This window comes from Trichechus manatus, unplaced genomic scaffold (genome assembly GCF_000243295.1).
Source record: "Trichechus manatus latirostris isolate Lorelei unplaced genomic scaffold, TriManLat1.0 scaffold00120, whole genome shotgun sequence".
Classification (NCBI taxonomy): domain Eukaryota; kingdom Metazoa; phylum Chordata; class Mammalia; order Sirenia; family Trichechidae; genus Trichechus; species Trichechus manatus.
In genome coordinates, this window is record NW_004444056.1 from 1,698,979 (window position 1) to 1,716,576 (window position 17,598).

Below are 17,598 nucleotides of genomic sequence, written 5' to 3' on the forward strand. Positions count from 1 at the left end.
ACCACGAGATTTTTCAGACAGAAAGAAGCAGGAAGATAGGAAGCAGACAGAAGCAGAAGAGAGAAGAAACAGAGAGAAAGGAGGCAAGGAACCTCCTAAAAGAACTGACTCATCGGCAACAGACTTGGTTTCAGGGTTTCTTTTTTCCTAACTTTTATTTATTTTGTTGTTTTTGTTGAGAATATTCACAGCAAAACATACACTGATTCAATAGTTCCTACACATACAATTTAGTGACAATGATTACATTCTTTGAGTTTTGCTACCGCTCTCACCCTCCTTTTCTGAGTTGAGAAAGATGTGGCAGTCTGCTTCTGTAGAGATTTACAGCCCCGGAAACTCTATGGGTTTGCTACGAGTCGAAATCGCCTCAGTGGCAGTAGGTTTGGTTTTTTTGAGTTGTTCCTCCATCATTAAGCTAAACTCACTTCCTCTAAGATTCCTATCTAATCTTTTGAGTTGCTGTTGTCAGTTTGATCCCATATAGATAATTCTTAAAAGACTACAATGCTCAAGGCAGACTTTTTTTAAACTAGTTAAGCTAAACTATTGCTCGATTTTTAGATGACTTCAGGGGTTATTTTTGGTTTAAAGTTTAAAGATGATCTCAGGGCAATAGTTTCAGGGGTTCATCCACCCTCCATGGCTCCAGAAAGTCTAGAGTCTATGAGAATTTTAAAATCTGTTCTCCATTTTCCCCCTTTTGATCAGGATTCTTCTATAGAATATTTGATCAAAATGTTCAGTGATGGTAGCCAGGCACCATCCAGTTCTTCTGGTCTCACCGCAAAGGAGGTAGTTGTTCATGAAAGCGATTAGCCACACTTTCCATATCCTCCTCCTGTTCCTGACTCTTCTTCTTCCTCTGTTCCTCCAGGTGAATAGAGAGTAGCTGTAGTGACTTGGATGGTTGCTAGCAAGCTTTTAAGACCTCAGGTACTGTGCAATGAACTAGAAGGTAGAACAGAAGTACTAAACATGTTATTAGGCCAATTAACTGGAATGTCCCATGATGGTTTTGGGTTTCTTTTATGGCAATTCTGTGTTTAACTTTTTGAGGAGCCCCCAAACCATTTTTGACAGATGCCACACCATTTTACATTCCCACCAGCATTGGAAGAGGGTTACAATTTCTCCACATCTGTCTTAGTCATCTAGTGCTGCTACAACAGAAATAGCACAAGTGGATGGCTCTAACGAAGAGAAATTTATTTCTTCACGGTAAAGTAGGCTGAAAGTCCAAATTCAGGGCGTCAGCTCCAGGGAAAGGCTTTCTCTCTCTGTCGGCCTTCTCATCAACGTTCCCCCAGACTAGGAGCTTCTCTGCGTGGGAATCCCGGGTCCAAAGGACACACTCTGCTCCTATCACTGCTTTCTTGGTGGTATGAGGTCCCCCCTGTCTCTCTGCTCACTTCTGTCTTTTATATCTCAAGAGATTGCCTCAGGACACAATCCAGTCTTGTAGATTGAGTCCTGCCTCACTAACACAACTGCCGCCCAACCTTCCTCATTAACATTATAGAGGCAGGATTTATAACATATAGGAAAATCACACAATACCAGGAATCATGGCCCAGCTAAGGTGATACACACATTTATTTATTTATTGTACTTCAGGTGAAGGCTTACAGAACAAATAGTTTCTCATGAAACAGTAGTACACATATTGTTTTATGACATTGGTTAACAACCCCACAACATGTCAACCCTCTCCCTTCTCGACCTTTTTTTTTTCTTTTGGTGAAAATATACATAGCCAAAGATACACCATTTCAAAAATTTCTACATGCACAGTTCAGTGACATTGACTGCACTCTTCCAATTGTGCTGCTATTCTCACTCTAGATGAGGGCTTACAGAACAAAATAGTCTCTCATTTAACAGTTAGTGAACATGTTGCCCTATGACAATGGTTAACAACCTCACAACACATCAACACTATCCTTACTCAACCTTGGGTACCCTATCACCAGCTTTCCTGTCCCCCTCTGCCTTCTGGCCCTTGTCCCTGGACTGCTGTGCCCCATCAGTCCCATTTGGTTTTATGGGCTGTCCACTCCCCGGCTGAATGGTGAACCTCGGAAATGACTTTACCACTGAGCGAAAACGGTGTCTGAGGGCCATACTCTTGGGGTTTCTCCAGTCTCCTTTAGGCCAGTAAATCTGGTCTTTTTTTTTATGAGTTAGAATTTTGCTCTACATCCTCTCCAGCTCTGTCCAGAACCCTCTGTTGTGATCCCTGTCAGAGCAGTGAGTGCTGTACTGGACTCAGTCTGGTGGAGGCCCTGGTAGCTGTGGTCCATTAGTCCTTGGGACCAATCTTTTCCCTGTATCCTGTTCTCTTCATTCTCCCTTGCTCCCGAAGGGATGAGACCAATGGAGTATCCTAGATGGCTGCTCACAGGCTTCTAAGACCCCAGACGCTACTCACCAAGGTAGAATGTAGAACATTGTCTCCACAAACTGTGATACACACATTTTTTGGGAGACATAATTCAATCCATGACATTCTACCCTTTGGCTCCAAAAAATCACATCCTTGCAACATGCAAAACATATTCACCCCATCATATCATAGCAAAAGTCTTAACTCCAAGTCCAAAATCCAAAAATTCCTCTTCATCTGTGAAATCTAGAATACAAGTTACCTGCTTCCAAAGGTACAATGGCAGAACAGGCACAAGCTAGACATTTCCATTACAAATGGGAGAAACTGATGGTAAAGAAGGGGTAACAGGCACCAAGCAAGTCAGCAGAACACATTACATTAGCCCTCAAGGCTTTGAAAATAATCTTCTGTTCTCTGATACCATTTATACAATAGCCCTGCCCTCCAGACTCTAGGTATTGACCACAGCCTCTGGATTCTGAGTGGAGGCCCCTTGTCCCTGGGCTTCAGCTTTGCCTTCCAGGCCCAGTGGGACAGCCACTCTGTTCCCTTGGCTTTAGGCGCAACTTTCTCCCAGTCTGAGTGGCGACTCCACCCTTAGAATTACCAGAGGCCACGGCTCCACCCTTTGAAACCCCTGAGGTTATGGCCATACCTTTTGAGACTGAGGCAGCTTGGCTTCTTGTGTCCCTTGTCTCTTCAGCTTGTTTCCTGGTTTCTTAGCTTCTCAGACCTCGGGCCTCACAGCTGCATCTGCCCTGCTGGGGCAAGTAGTCCAAAGCTCTGTAGCTTCACCGGTAAGTGTCCGGAGGCACCCTACTCCGCCAGGAAGCCTCCTGCGCACAGGCACTCAGCTCTCTTCACTCCATGGGTCGGCTCCAGCGCCGTCTTGTGCTGGTCTCCTGGTTCTGCTGCTGTTGGTTCTCTGCCGCTGCCGCTTCTCTCCATTCACATTTTCAAAACCACTTCCACATTTTAGGTATCTGTTAGAGCAGCACCCGACTCTGGGTACCAAATTCTCTCTTAGTCATCTAGTGCTGCTACAATAGAAATACCACAAGTGGATAGCTTTAGCAAAGAGAAATTTATTTCTTCACAGTAAAGTAAGCTAAAAGTCCAAATTCAGGGCATCAGCTCCAGGGGAAGGCTTTCTCTCTCTGTCGGCCTTGTCATTAATGTTCCCCCGGACTAGGAGCTTCTCCACGTGGGGACCCCGGGTCCAAAGGACCCGCTCTGCTCCTGGCACTGCTTTCTTGGTGGTATGAGCCCCGCCCCCCATCCCCATCTCTTTGCTCACTTCTGTCTTTTATATCTCAAGAGATTGCCTCAGGACACAATCCAATCTTGTAGATTGAGTCCTGCCTCACTAACACAACTGCTGCCCATTATAGAGGCAGGATTTACAATATATAGGAAAATCACACAATACCGGGAATCATCGCCCAGCCAAGCTGATACACACATTTTTTGGAGGACGTAATTCAATCCATGACAACATCTTCACCAATGCTTATTATTTTGTTTCTTTTTTTTTCTGAATTAATTGTAGCCATCTGAGTAGGTGTGAAGTGGTGTCTCGTTGTTTTGATGTGCACTTCCCTAATGACTAATGAAGGCGCCCTGGTGATGCAGTGGTTAAAGTGCTTGGGCGCTAACCAAAAGTTGGCTGTTTGAACCCACCTGCCACTCCATGGGAGAAAGATATGGCAGTCTGCTTCAGTAAAGATTTATAGTCTCGGAAACCCTGTGGGGTCACTATGAGTCAGGATCGACTCAGTGGCAGTAGGTTTGGTTTTGGTTTGGTTAATGACTAATGATGTTGATCTTCTTTTCATGCACTTCTTACTATTTATATGTCTTTGCGGTAATGCCCATTTTTAAGTTGGATCGTTCACTTTTTTGTCATTGAGTTGTAGGAGTTCTTTATGTATTAAACCCTTATCAGATATATGATTTGCAAGTATTTTCACCCATTTTGTGAGTTGTCTTTTCACTCTCTTGATAATATCCTTTGATGCACAAGAGTTTTTAATTTTTTTCAAAAGTTTTTAATTTTGGTGAAGTGTAATATATCTATTTTTGTTGTTGTTGCCTGTGCTTTTGGTGTCATATATAAAAATAAGTTGCCAAATCTAAGGGCATTCAGATTTACCCTATGTTTTTTTCTTAGAGTTTTATAGTTTTATCTCTTAAATTTGTATCTTTCATCCATTTTGTGTTAATTTTTGTATATAGTGTAAAGTAAGATCCAAGTTTCGTTCTGTTGTACATAGCGTTACTATGAGTTGGAACTGACTCGACGGCATCTAACAACAACAATAACGTCCTTTGCACGTGGCTGTACAGTTTTCCCAGCGCCATTTGTTGAACAGACTATTCTTTCTATATTGAATGGTATTGGCACTCTTGTAAAAAATCAGTTGACCAGAGATGTTTAAGAGTTTATTTTTGAGCTCTCCGTTCTATTCTTTTAGTCTATATGTCTCTCCTTATGCCTGTTCTACACTATTTCTGTTACTCTAGCTTTGTAGGATGATTTGAAATCAGGAAGTATGAGTCTTCTTTCTTTTTTCTTTTTCAAGGTTGTTTTGGCTATTCTGGGTCTCTTGAAATTTCACATAATTTTATTGTGGATTTTTACATTTTTTCAAATAATGCTGTTGGGATTTTGTTAGGGATTGCATTGAATCTATAGGTTGCTTTGGATAGTATTTTCATCTTAATATTAACTCTTCCAATCCATGAACGTGGGATGTCGCTCCATTTATTTAGGTCTTCTTTATGATCTTTATGTTTGAAAGTTTGTTTTTTTTTTTAGAAAGCAAGAATATGTGACAGAGATCAACATGTGGTTCTCAAAGCTTAAAATATGTACTGTCTGGCACTTTACAGAAAAGGTTTGTCTACCCCTGGTCTAAAAATACAACACCAGAGAATTTTGCATTTCTTAAATGTCGTAAGACCAGAGGGAGTTAAAATTAACAGAATGAATATGAGGGCGATCATATTGAGAAATCTTTTTAGGTAGTTAATAGAGGATGTCAGAGTATGCAAGGTATTAGTTGAATGCTAAAGAATCTGAAAACTAACCTTTTTACATCATCTTGGGTGGAAGCTGTCTACTTGTATAGTTAGCAGCTACTGGAGAATTGCTAAAAATCCTATGTTTGAGGTATCCCAATGGAATGGATGTCCAGTAATTAGGAGAAAGTGATGTATGTTATTTTAGTTGGGAAATATGAATAGAAAGATCAACATCTTGGAATTTTACTACTGTCAGTGATAAAGATGGTGATATTGTATGAGTCCCCTGCTTTTGCTTTTAATAGGGTAGAATCTAGAATTGGGTGTAATCCTCAAATGCACGAGGTAGTCTTTAAGTAACTTAGAGATAACTTGTGAATCTTAGATGCCATTGCTTTTATTGCCATCAAGGTTAATGGCAATACTTGTGGCATTGGAACTACAACGGTTTTCAGTTTTGAAATTACAGTCTTTGAATTCCATTAGTTTTCTTTGTTTTTCCTTAAGTTTGTGCATAAGGACAGTGGAGTTCGTGAATACAAGATAAAGCTCTTTAGAGTTCTTTAATAATGGTAACAGTGAAATGTGTATCCTTGTTACTAGAGAGATAAGGTCTAATTTGTGTTGAGGGTTCCTAAGAGCACCCCTAGGACTCAGTATATAATTGTACTCATGGTTATTACAGTGAAAAGATATAAAACAAAATCAGCAAAGGGAAAAGGCACACGGGGTGAAGTTGAGAGGAAGCCAAGCACAAGCTACCAAGTGTCCTCTCCTAGTGAAGTCACATAGGATGCACTTAATTCCTCCAGCAATGAGTTGTGACAACATATTTGTAATGCTGTCTACATGGAAGCTCATCAGAGTCTCAGCATCCACACTTTTGGTGGGAGGGCTAGTCATAAAAGTAACCTTTGCCTAGCATGTATCAAAATTCCAGATTTCCAGAAGGAAGCAGGTATACAGCATAAACCATATTATTTATACAAACAGTTTAAGCACAGTAAGTCACCCTTATCAGTTCTAGGAATGGTGAAAACTCTCCTGAAATCTAAGTTCCCAGCCACCAATGAAGGGCCAGCCTTGCAAGAAGGCCTTTCTAGGGACAGCAGTGTCAGGTCTGCTGTGTTAAACTTTTTTCTGCATAGGATTCGTTACATCAGGAATACAAATCAAACAGTTAATATTATTTTTATCATTACAACTGTAGTTCTCCACCAAGGAAATGTTTCAGTCTATCCTAAAAATAAGCAACAATAACCAGAAGTTACTCACTTAGCCCATATGGAGGCATTCAAGAGCTTTAAGAGTTTAGTTCCTATCCATGTGTTGCCTTTGTAGTCTTGCCAGGATTGTGTCATGCCAGGATTGTGTCATTGGCACCTAGGAAATGTGTTGGAAGCATCTTTGACAATATTCTTAAAATTACCTTGAATATCATGGCCAATTTTTTTTTCTGCTGTTATAGGTAATACCATGAAGCATTTTTGCTGAACTCCACTTTTACTATGCTATTTCCTTAGGTCAGAGTTTCTCAATCTTAGGACTATTGATAATTCCTTTGTAAGGGGCTCTCATGTGTGTTTGTAGAATGTTTAGCAGCATCCCTATGCCACTAGTATTGCCCCTGCTCCCATCCGAGCTGTTAAAACGAAAAGTGTCGTCAGGTATTGCCAAATATGCCCTGGGAGGCAAAATTACCCCATCTTCCATTTGAGACCTCCAGTCTTAGGTAATAGCAAAGCATGTGAAGATTCTTTAATTCACAGTCTGTGGTTGTTTTGTTTTGTTTTTAATGTACTTTAGATGAAGGTTTACAGAACAAGCCAGCTTCTCATTAAACAGTACACATAATGTTTTATGACATTGGTTACCAACCCCATGACATGCCAACACTCTCCCTTCTCAACCTTGGATCCCTATTACCAACTTTCCTGTCCCCTCCTGCCTTCTAGTCCTTGCCCCCGGGTTGGTGTGCCCATTTAGTCTTGTTTTGCCCTATGGGCCTGTCTAATCTTTGGTTAAAAGGTGAATCTCAGGAGTGACTTCATTACTGAGCTAAAAGGGTGTCCGTGGGCTGTATTCTTAGGGTTTCTCCAGTCTCTGTCAGGCCAGTAAGTCTGGTTCTTTTTTTTTGAGTTAGAATTTTGTTCTCCATTTTTCTCTAGCTCTGTCTGGGACCTTGTATTGTGATCCCTGTCAGAGCAGTCAGTGGTGGTAACCAGGCATCATTTAGTTGTACTGGACTCAGTCTGGTGGAGGCCGTGGTAGTTGTGACCTATTAGTCCTTTGGACTAATCTTTCCCTTATATCTTTAGTTGTCTTCATTTTCACTTGCTCCTGAGGGGGTGAGACCTGTGGTGTATCTTAGATGACCACTCATGGGCTTTTAAGATTCCAGACGCTACTCACCAAAGTAGAGTGTAGAACGTTTTCTTTTATAAACTGTGTTATGCCAGTTGAGCTAGATGTTCTCTGAGATCATGGTCCCCACAGCCCTCAGCCCAGTAATTCAGTCCCTTGGAGTTTGGATTTGTCCATGGAGCTTCCATGACCTTACCCTGAACAAGTTGTGCTGGCTTCCCCAGTACTGTGTACTGTCTTACGCTTCACCAAAGCTACCACTTAACTATTGTCTATTTAGTGCTTTTCTACCCCCTCCCCTCCCCTCCTTTGTAAACATCAAAGATTGTTTATTTTTGTGTGTAAACCTATTCATGAGTTTTTATAGTAGTCGTCTCATATATTTGTCCTTTTGTGATTGACTTATTTCACTCAGCATAATGCCCTCCAGATTCATCCGTGTTGTGAGATGCTTCGCAGATTCGTCATTGTTCTTTATTGTTGCATAGTACTCCATCGTGTGTATGTACCATAGTTTGTTTATCCAGTCATCTGTTGATGGGCATCTAGGTTGTTTCCATCTTTTTGCTATTGTGAACAATGCTGCAATGAACATGGATATGCGTGTGTCTATTTGTGTGACGGCTCTTATTTCTCTAGGATATATTCCTAGGAGTAGGATTGCTGGCTCGTATGGTATTTCTATTTCTAGCTTTCTAAGGAAGCACCATAACATTTTCCAAAATGGTTGTTCCATTTTGCATTCCCACCAGCAGTGCATGAGCGTTCCAATCTCCTCGCAGCCTCTCTCCAACATTTGTTACTTTCTGTTTTTTTGATTCGTGCCAGTGATGCCAGAGTGAGATGGTATCTCATTGTGGTTTTGATTTGCATTTCTCTAATGGCTAGTGATCCGGAGCATTTCCTTTTGTGTCTGTTAGCCGCTTCAATGTCTTCTTTGGTGAAGTGTTTGTTAATTTCCTTTGCCTATTTTTTAGTTGGGTTATTTGTCTTTTTGTTGTAGAGGTGTTGGATTTTCCTGTAGATTTTAGAGATTAGACCTTTGTTGGATTTGTAAGAGCCAAAATTTTTTTCCCAGTCTGTAGATTGTCTTTTTACTCTTGTTGAAATTTTTTTTTATTGTTGTAGTTTAAGTGAAAGTTTACATTTCAAGTTAGTTTCTCATACAAAAATTTATACATATATTGTTATGTGACCCTAATTGCTCTCCCTATACTGTGCCAGCAGACTCCTCCTTCCCACTCTTGATCTCCCGTGTCCATTCAGCTAGCTCCCAACCTTCCCCGCCTTCTCGTCTCACCTCCGGACAGAAGCTGCCCATTTAGTCTCATGAATCTACTTGAGCTAAGAAGCACACTCTTCACAAGTATCATTTTATGTCCCACCGTCCAGTCCAATCTTTGTCTGAAGAGTTGGCCTCGGGAATTGTTTTAGTTCTGGGTTGACAGAGAGTCCAGGGGCCATGCTCTCTGGGGCTCCCCCAGTCTCAGTCAGAACATTAAGTCTGGTCTTTTTACTAGAAATTGAGTTCTGCATCTCACCCTTCGCTCGCTCCATCAGGGACTCTCTGTTGTGTTCCCTGTCAGGCAGTCATTGGTGGTAGCTGGGCACCATCCAGTTCTTCTGGTCTCAGGCTGATGAAGTCTCTGGTCTGTGTGGCCCTTTCTGTCTCTTGGGCTAATACTTCCCTTGTGTCTTTGGTGTTCTTCATTCTCCTTTACTCCAGGTGGTTGGGACCAATTGATGCATCTTAGATGGCTGCTTGCTAGCTTTTAAGACCCCAGACACCACGCATCAAAGTAGGATGCAGAACATTTTCTTAATAAGCTTTGTTATGCCAGTTGACGTAGATGTCCCCTGAAAGCATGGTCACCAGATCCCCACCCCTGCAACTCTGTCCCTCGAAGTGTTTGATTGTATTCAAGAAACTTCTTAGCTTTGGTTTAGTCCAGTTGTGCTGACTTCCCCTGTAGTGTGTTTTCCTTCCCTTCACCTAAGATAATTCTTGTCTACTATCTAGGTAGTGAATAACCCTCACCCTCCCTCCCCATCCTCGTCACCATCAAAGAATGTTTTCTTCTGTGTTTAAACCTTTTCTTTGGTTCTTATAATAGTGGTCTTATACAATATTTGTCCTTCTGTGACTGACTAAATTCACTCAGCATAATGCCCTCCAGATTCCTCCATGTTATGTTTCACAGATTCATCATTGTTCTTTATCATTGCATAGTATTCCATAGTGTGAAGATACCATAGTTTGTTTATCCGTTCGTCTGTTGATGGCCACTTAGGTTGTTTCCATCTTTTTACTATCATGAACAGTGTTCCAGTGAACACAGGTGTGCGTATATCTATTCGTGTGACGGCTCTTATTTCTCTAGGTTATATTCCAAGGAGCGGGATTGCTAGATCGCATGGTACTTCTATTTCAGGCTTTTTAAGGAAGTGCCAAATTGATTTCCAAAGTGGTTGTACCATTTTACATTCCCACCAGCAGTGTGTAAGTGTTCCAGTCTCTCCATAACCTCTCCAGCATTTATTATTTTATGTTTTTTGGATGAATGCTAGCTTTATTGGGGTGAGATGGTATCTCACTGTAGTTTTGATTTCCTTTTCTCTAATGGCTAATGATCGTGAGCATTTCTTCATGTGTCTGTTAGTCGCTTGAATGTCTTCTTTGGCCAAGTGTCTGTTCATATCCTTTGCCCATTTTTTAATTGGGTTATTTGTCTTTTTGTTGTTGAGGAGTTGCAGTATCTTGTAGATTTTAGAGATTAGACACTGATTGGATTTGTCATAGCCAAATTTTTTTTCCCAGTCTGTAGGTTGTCTTTTGACTCTTTTGGTGAAGTCTTTCGATGAGCGTAAGTATTTGACTTTTAGGAGCCCCCGTTTATCTAGTCTATCTTCTGGTGCTTGAGCATTGTTACTTCCGGTTCAGATCGTGTTTTTGCCACGTATTAAAGCTCCTAGCGTTTCTCTATTTTTTCTTCCATGATCTTTATCCTGTTTGATTTTATATTTAAGTCTTTGATCCATTTTGAGTTAGTTTTTGTGCATGGTGTAAGGTATGGGTGTTGTTTCAGTTTTTTACAGATGAATATCCAGTTACGCCAGCACTATTTGTTAAACAGACTGTCTTTTCCCCAGTTAACGGACTTTGGTCCTTTGTCAAATATCAGCTGCTCATAGGTGGATGAATTTATGGCTGGATTCTCAATTCTGTTCCATCGGTCTATGTATGTGTGTTATTGTACCAATACCAGGCTGTTTTGACTACCATGGCAGTATAATAGGTTCTAAAATCAGGTAGTGTGAGGCCTCCCACTTTGTTCTTCTTCTTGAGTAATACTTTACTTATTCGGGGCCTCTTCCCTTTCCATATGAAGTTGGTGATTTGCTTCTCCACCTCATTAAAAAGTGCCGTTGGAATTTGGATCGGGGTTCCAGTGTATCTGTACATCGCTTTGGTTAGAACTGACATTTTCACAATGTTGAGTCTACCTATCCATGAGCAAGGTATGTTTTTCCACTTACGCAGATCTCTTTTGTTTTCTTGCAGTAGTGTCTTGTAGTTTTCATTGTATAGGTGTTTTACGTCTCTGGTTAGATTTATTCCTAACTTTTTTATCTTCTTGGGGGCTATTTGTAAATGGTATTGATTTGGTGATTTTCTCTTGGAAGTTAAACTTTTTTCTTAAACAGATCTTTAACCGGTGTTCCTATTTTGACCCCTATCTGTGGAGATACTTGGTGCTGCCAATTCAAAATGCCTTTCTGGTATTCTGCTGTACAAATTGGCTTGCTTCTGGGCTTTCCCCATTGTTGGTTTAGGTTTTGATTTTCCTGGGTTTGCCAGGTCAGTTCCACTTGTCTTTGTGATATCTAGCTCATCCATTTGATTTCCAGCTTCCAAAATTAAGTTGCTCTCATCGTTCCTGTTCTCTTTATCTTTGTAGATTTGTGCCTTTCTAAAAAACACGTTCATTAGCAAAACTAGATAATAATTAAGTCAGAATAATGATTACCTCTTAGAGATAGGGAATGGCTTGAGAAAGGGCATGATAGAACCTTTTGGACTACTATGAAATTTCTGTATCTTGATCTGTGTGGTTGTTACATATATGTAAAAAAATTATTGAGCTGTATAGTAAAGGTCAGTGATTCAAACCTACCAACTGCTCCACTGGAGAAAGATGTGGCAGTCTGCTTCCATAAAGAATTGCAGCTTTGGGAACCCTTTGGGGCAGTTCTATTCTGTCCTGTAGAGTTGCTTCAAGTTGGAATCGACTCACCACCAGTGGGTTATAGTTAAGATTGGGATATTTTATGCATTTAAGTGCATGTTTGTTGTATCAAAGTATACTTTCTTTATCATTTTAGTAGAGTTTTGAGAGATAGCAGAGGTAAACACATGGATTGAATATACTTTCTTTAACCAGTAACATTAATATTGAAAAAATGCAAAACATTTAATAGTTAACCTGATTCAAATGTGGCTAGGACTATACTCATGTTGTTCTGTTAGTTACCTTGATATAATTGAGAAGTAGAACGTACAAGTTATCTTTCATCTTATTTTGTGAAAGTGTCAGTTTGGTACACCTTCTTCCATACTTTTTCAATGCAAATACTAACATACATTCTCAAATATATACCCACATGTATTATAAATATTCACAGAAAATTAAATAATAGATATTTGAAGAAAATTATTATTTACAACCAAAATATTTGCTTTTCTTGTTTACAGATATAAAGAAAGTTCTACAGAGACACAGATTATCAGGAAGTTGCCACATGGTTACATTTCAACTTGAATTTCAGATTCTGGAAATTCAGGTAAATTAAAGGAGTATGTTGAGATAACAATGATTGTTCTGCTGTGAAATAAATAATTCCCATACCCCAGCCTCCAGCAGCAGCATAGCTGGGAAGTTCATGAGCCAGGTCTCCCTTGTAGTACGTTCATGGAAAGTGATACTGTTTTGGGTTAAATTGTGTCCCCCAAAGATATGTGTTGAATTCCTGGTCCTTGTACTTGTGGATGTAATCCTGTTTGCAAATGGTGTTTTATTTGTTATGTTAATTAGATCATACTCAAGTATGTGGGTTCTAAATCTAATCACATCCGAGTTATAAAAAGAGCTAGTTAGATATAGAGACACACACGGGGGAAGACAGATGACGTGTGACGATCTGCGACATCTACGAGCAAATGGACACCAAGAATTAGTAGAGACGCTTACAGAAGAAATCAACATGGCCAAGACTCTGATTTGGACTTTTAGCGTACAGAACTGTGAGAAAATAAATTTATGGTCTTTAAAGCCACCCACTTGTGGTGTTTGTGCTACATCAGCACTAGGAAACTAAGCCAGGTACCATTTCAAAAAGTTCTTCAGTATCAATACCCGGCAACTGCATATGGTAGGGTTGGTGCTGAGGTCATAGATACTTTATTGGAGGACGGATAGTAAGATGGTCCTGGGCTCCTAGTGTTAGCCCTTGACGTTACGGCAGCACTCCTGGATACCTTTGAGAGTCAGCTGAAATACCAGCTATATTAGTTGTATATTGCTGCTTCACAAATTTTCCCAAAGTTTAGCAGTTTAAAACAATGAAAATCCTTTATTATCTCACCAAGTTTCTGTGTGTCAGGAGTCTGGAAGCAGCTCAGTTGGGTGGTTGTTGCTTAGGGCCTCTCATGAGGTCATCCAGGCACATCTGTCTACAGGCTGCATTGACAGTGGAGGATCTGTCTTTATGGTGGCTTGCTCTTGTAGCTAGCAAGTTGATGCTGCACTGCTGAGACACAACAGAGGGAGGAAGACAACTTTTGCTGAAACTTCCACATAAAATAAACGAAGCAGACAGGATGGTTACATGCAGCCCCACAGCTAGGATAGGGACATGCCCCCTGCTCACATGCAGGTTCAGCTTCACATGCAGATATGAGGCTAAAGGCAGTGTTCCTCATCCTCGTCCTGGGCACCTGTGTTGTCAGCCTCAAAAACAGTCTCAAGTTGTCCCTTTCTGTTTGGGACAGGAGTCAATGTCAGAGAGGCAGGATCCTTTGTCCTTATGTATCAGACAACCATCCCTCTGAATAGCCAAGAGCACCTACGTGGTCTAGGTATCTGGACTTGGAGTTTGTGCTTCTCCTCTTTATAGTCCGTATTCCCACTTGCTATCACTCGCCCTGGCAGGCTGAGAAGGGCAGAGGCATATCTAGGCTCCTCATTTGATGACAGAGTTCCCAGCTTGCACCCCATCTCAGAGTAGCACCCTTCAGTATTGCCAGGGTGACTAAGAAAATTCCCAATGTGGCATTGCCAAGGTCTGTTGAACAGGTAACAACACATAGTTCAGTATTATGTGTGGGGGACATGTGTAATGAGTCGCCCTGGAGGAGTTGGCACCAGGCTGGGGGCCATACAGGGTCACCATGGCGATACTGTTGTTCTGTATGCCTTTAAGGCTCATCTGCTGAAAACTAAAACAGAACATGGAGGCAAAAGAATTGGTGTCATTTCAGGAGGTACCCTGTGCCTTTGGGTGACCCAGGAGCTCCTGGATGTTGTCTCACTTGTGAAAGGTTGCATAGTGTGGCCATTTGCATTTTCTTTCTTTGTAGCTAATGTGATTTTGAACTCAGAGTGGTGATACACTGAAGGCTCAAATACCTACAACCTGTGGCATGTTGGTGGAGTCCTAAGCCTTAGGGTCCAATACCATTACCAAGAACATCTGCATTCTCTTTGTATACATTGCCCAGGAAACTGCTCACAGCAGCCTTGGGGTCTTGCAGGCTTTTTCTGCTATAGATGTACATCTACTTTACAGTTGCTCCATGGGTTATTGAGAGAAGCTAGGCCATGAGAAAAATTAGGCTTATACTTCGGAAGTTTGGTCTACAAATTTAACTGAAAATAGAAAGTTGAGGTGAAAGAGCTGCTCACTGGAGTTGTACATTCCAGGATGGGTTATGTCTAAAAGATTGGTCATTGTGCTCATTAGTGGAGCTGTGACCTGAGAGATAAAATAGATTACAATATTTTAGCTTCAAGTTTTTAAGTTGTATGCTTCAGTTACCTTTAGCCTGAGAAGGAAACATTCAACAGCAGTTTAATCCTGTCCTGAGTCAGATTAAGTGTGAGGTCATGGTTTAGAGGACATTTTGATAATGTGATATGCTTCTGAAGAATGGCTACTACCTGTCCAGTGGCATTTCCGGTATGAGTTGGCACTGAGTATAATCGATAAGGTTGTGTGTCAACTTGGCTGGGCCGTGATTCTCAGTGATTTGACAGTTATGATGTAGTTTGGCAATTGTATAAAGATGTAATCACCTCCATGATGAGATCTGATATAATAGGATCACCTCCATGATAGGATCTGCTGTGAGCAGCCAGTCAGTTGAAAGGGAGTTGCCTCGGGTGTGTGGCCTGCATCCAATAGAGGTGGACTTTCTGGCAAGGCTTGTGGGCTTTTCTTGCTCTGGCTCCTGCAGCTGGCTCCTGTTTGTCTGGCCTCTTGTTCTTGGGACTTGAGCTAGCAGCTTACCTGATCTTGGGATTTGTCAGCCTCCGCATTCTGTGAGCCAGAGGCCTGTTGTCTGACCTACCAATTTTGGGTTCACCAGTCCCTGCAGGTACGTGAATCAGGAGAAGCCTCCAACCTGACCCATGGACTTGGAACTTGCCAGCCTCTACAACCATGTGGGCCATTTCCTTGGTATAAATTTCTCTCTCTCTCTTTCTATGTATATATGTAGACGCTTCACTGATTTTGCTTCTCTGGAGAACCCAGCCTAAGTCACTGGGGAACTCCAGGTCATATAGGCTCAGCTTGCTGGGCCTGAGGGCCTCCCTGAGGCAGCACAGAGCTAAAAAGACCAAGCAGCAGCTGCCCCACAATGCGGACCCACCACCCCTGTTGTCCTGGCCATGCTCCCTACCTCCTATCAGGCAGTGATGGCATTGGCCCTGATTAAGGTTTGCTAAGCTAATATTCTGATCCCCCTCTCACCAAAGCATATATTATTAGCTATAAAAATGGCATGAAGGAGGTGTCTGACTTCCTCTAACTTCACAGAGGAGAAGGAGAATCAAGGCTGATTCCTGTGAGGTGGAGGTCAGACATGCCTCCTCTCTCTGCCATCGTTACCATCTCTGACACCAGCCGTCCCTCCTACGGCACTCTCTACTTCTCTGCTTGGTTCGATAATTCATTGCAGAGGCCACACAGAACTCACAGACAATACTCATGATTATGGAGTTTATTAGGTAAGTAACAGTTACAGTTCAGGCTCAGAACACTCAGGATACAGTTCTTCCATCAGGACAGCCTCTTCCCAGCCATGCTCGCAGGCATGCCTCTCCCTGACCCTTAGCCTCTGCCCAAAGGCACTCAGCTTTCTCCGTCCTTGGGCTAGGAAGCCCACCACACTGTCTCCTGCTGCTGGGTCTCTGCCACCACCTCTTTCTGCCTTCAGTGTTAACTTGCTCTCTCTCAGTTTCTTGGCTCTAGGAGCTTCTCAGTGCAGGGATCCTGGGTCCAAAGGATGTGCTGGCTCTTTTTCCTTGGTGGCGGTGGTATCCTTTCTTTCCTGCTTCTCGATGGCTCACCTTAAGCCCAGTGGGATGGCAAAACTGACCAGTCCCGTTGGTGGGCCACAATTACCATATCTGCATAGTTCTGCCCAATCACTTGGGTGGGAGTTAGAAAACCATGGCTAGAAAGGCCACACAAAAGTGATCCATCATACTGTGTTAGCTCACATGATGAATGAATTAAAATTAGTTGAGCTGCAAATGACAGAAAACTTAAAAACAAGGTGGTGCAAAGTACTAGAAGTGTATTTCTCTGATACTTAAAGTTGTAAGGTAAAATTTCAAGGGCTAATGTGGTGGCTTTGTGATTGTCAGGCTCTGCCTGATATATTGTTTCTTCTATCAAATAATGGTGCAATGATTACTTTAGCATTTCAGTCATCAGGAAAGGGGAGATGGGGAAAGTCGCCAGGAAATGGGCAAAAAAGAGCCCATCTCTTCTTTGAAGGACACCTTCTTGAGTTCTTGTATTACATTACATTCTCTTGGCCATAACTTATGCAAGGGAGGCCGGGAAATTTAGTCTTCATTGTGCATAGCCAGGCACCCAGTGAAGAACTGGGACAAGAAAGAGAAGTACAAATGTTGGGAATTACTAGCAGGCTTCTGTCACATATGTTTTAGGGAATGCATGAAAAAAATTTAAGGAGACAACTGTTGATAATCTTTGAGAGACATAGAACACAGTAAGTGCTGAGTCTCTGAAGAGACATGAGTTGTCATTGTTCACATTTTAAAGTATTTAGGTGCTTTGGAACTGCTCAGTTTTACTTGCAATTTGCTGCAGTAAGAGTGTGCTGTCCCTGGCTATGTTAAGAACACTGTCTTTCTCTCTGAGCCTTTCCATTTCTATGATTCTTTTTGTGGACAAGACTTGTAACCAAGATGTTGAAAGCAATCACAGACAACTTTTGAGTCAGCAAGATTTTAAGAATTAGGTATATATGAAATGCCTAGACTTTCTTGCTTAGAGAGGGAAGGAGCAAAGGACTATTGTATCTTTTTTGTTGTTGTTGCTTAAAATTATTTAATGGTAAATCCTAGTGTAGCCTAGGCCTACTCTTGTGTGTGTATACCTTTAGAATATATCTCTAGTAGAATTACTAGGTCAAAGGAAATGTACATATGAATTCTGACTGATAGCACCAAATTGTCCTCTAAAATGGTTTTACCCTTTTCCATACTGAGAGAATTTTCATAGTTGAG

General features: G+C 41.5%; 1 protein-coding gene across 2 annotated transcripts in view; it reads left to right on the forward strand.

Moving 5' to 3' along the window:
* The window catches only part of CENPP (centromere protein P), a 391,733-nt gene that overhangs the window by 28,384 nt on the left and 345,751 nt on the right, over positions 1 to 17,598 (forward strand). For both annotated transcript variants that reach the window (XM_004384245.2, XM_023738608.1), the window contains exon 3: positions 12,531 to 12,619. In XM_004384245.2, coding sequence (XP_004384302.1) covers positions 12,531 to 12,619 — 89 coding nt within the window. The remainder of the gene's footprint in view (positions 1 to 12,530; positions 12,620 to 17,598) is intronic.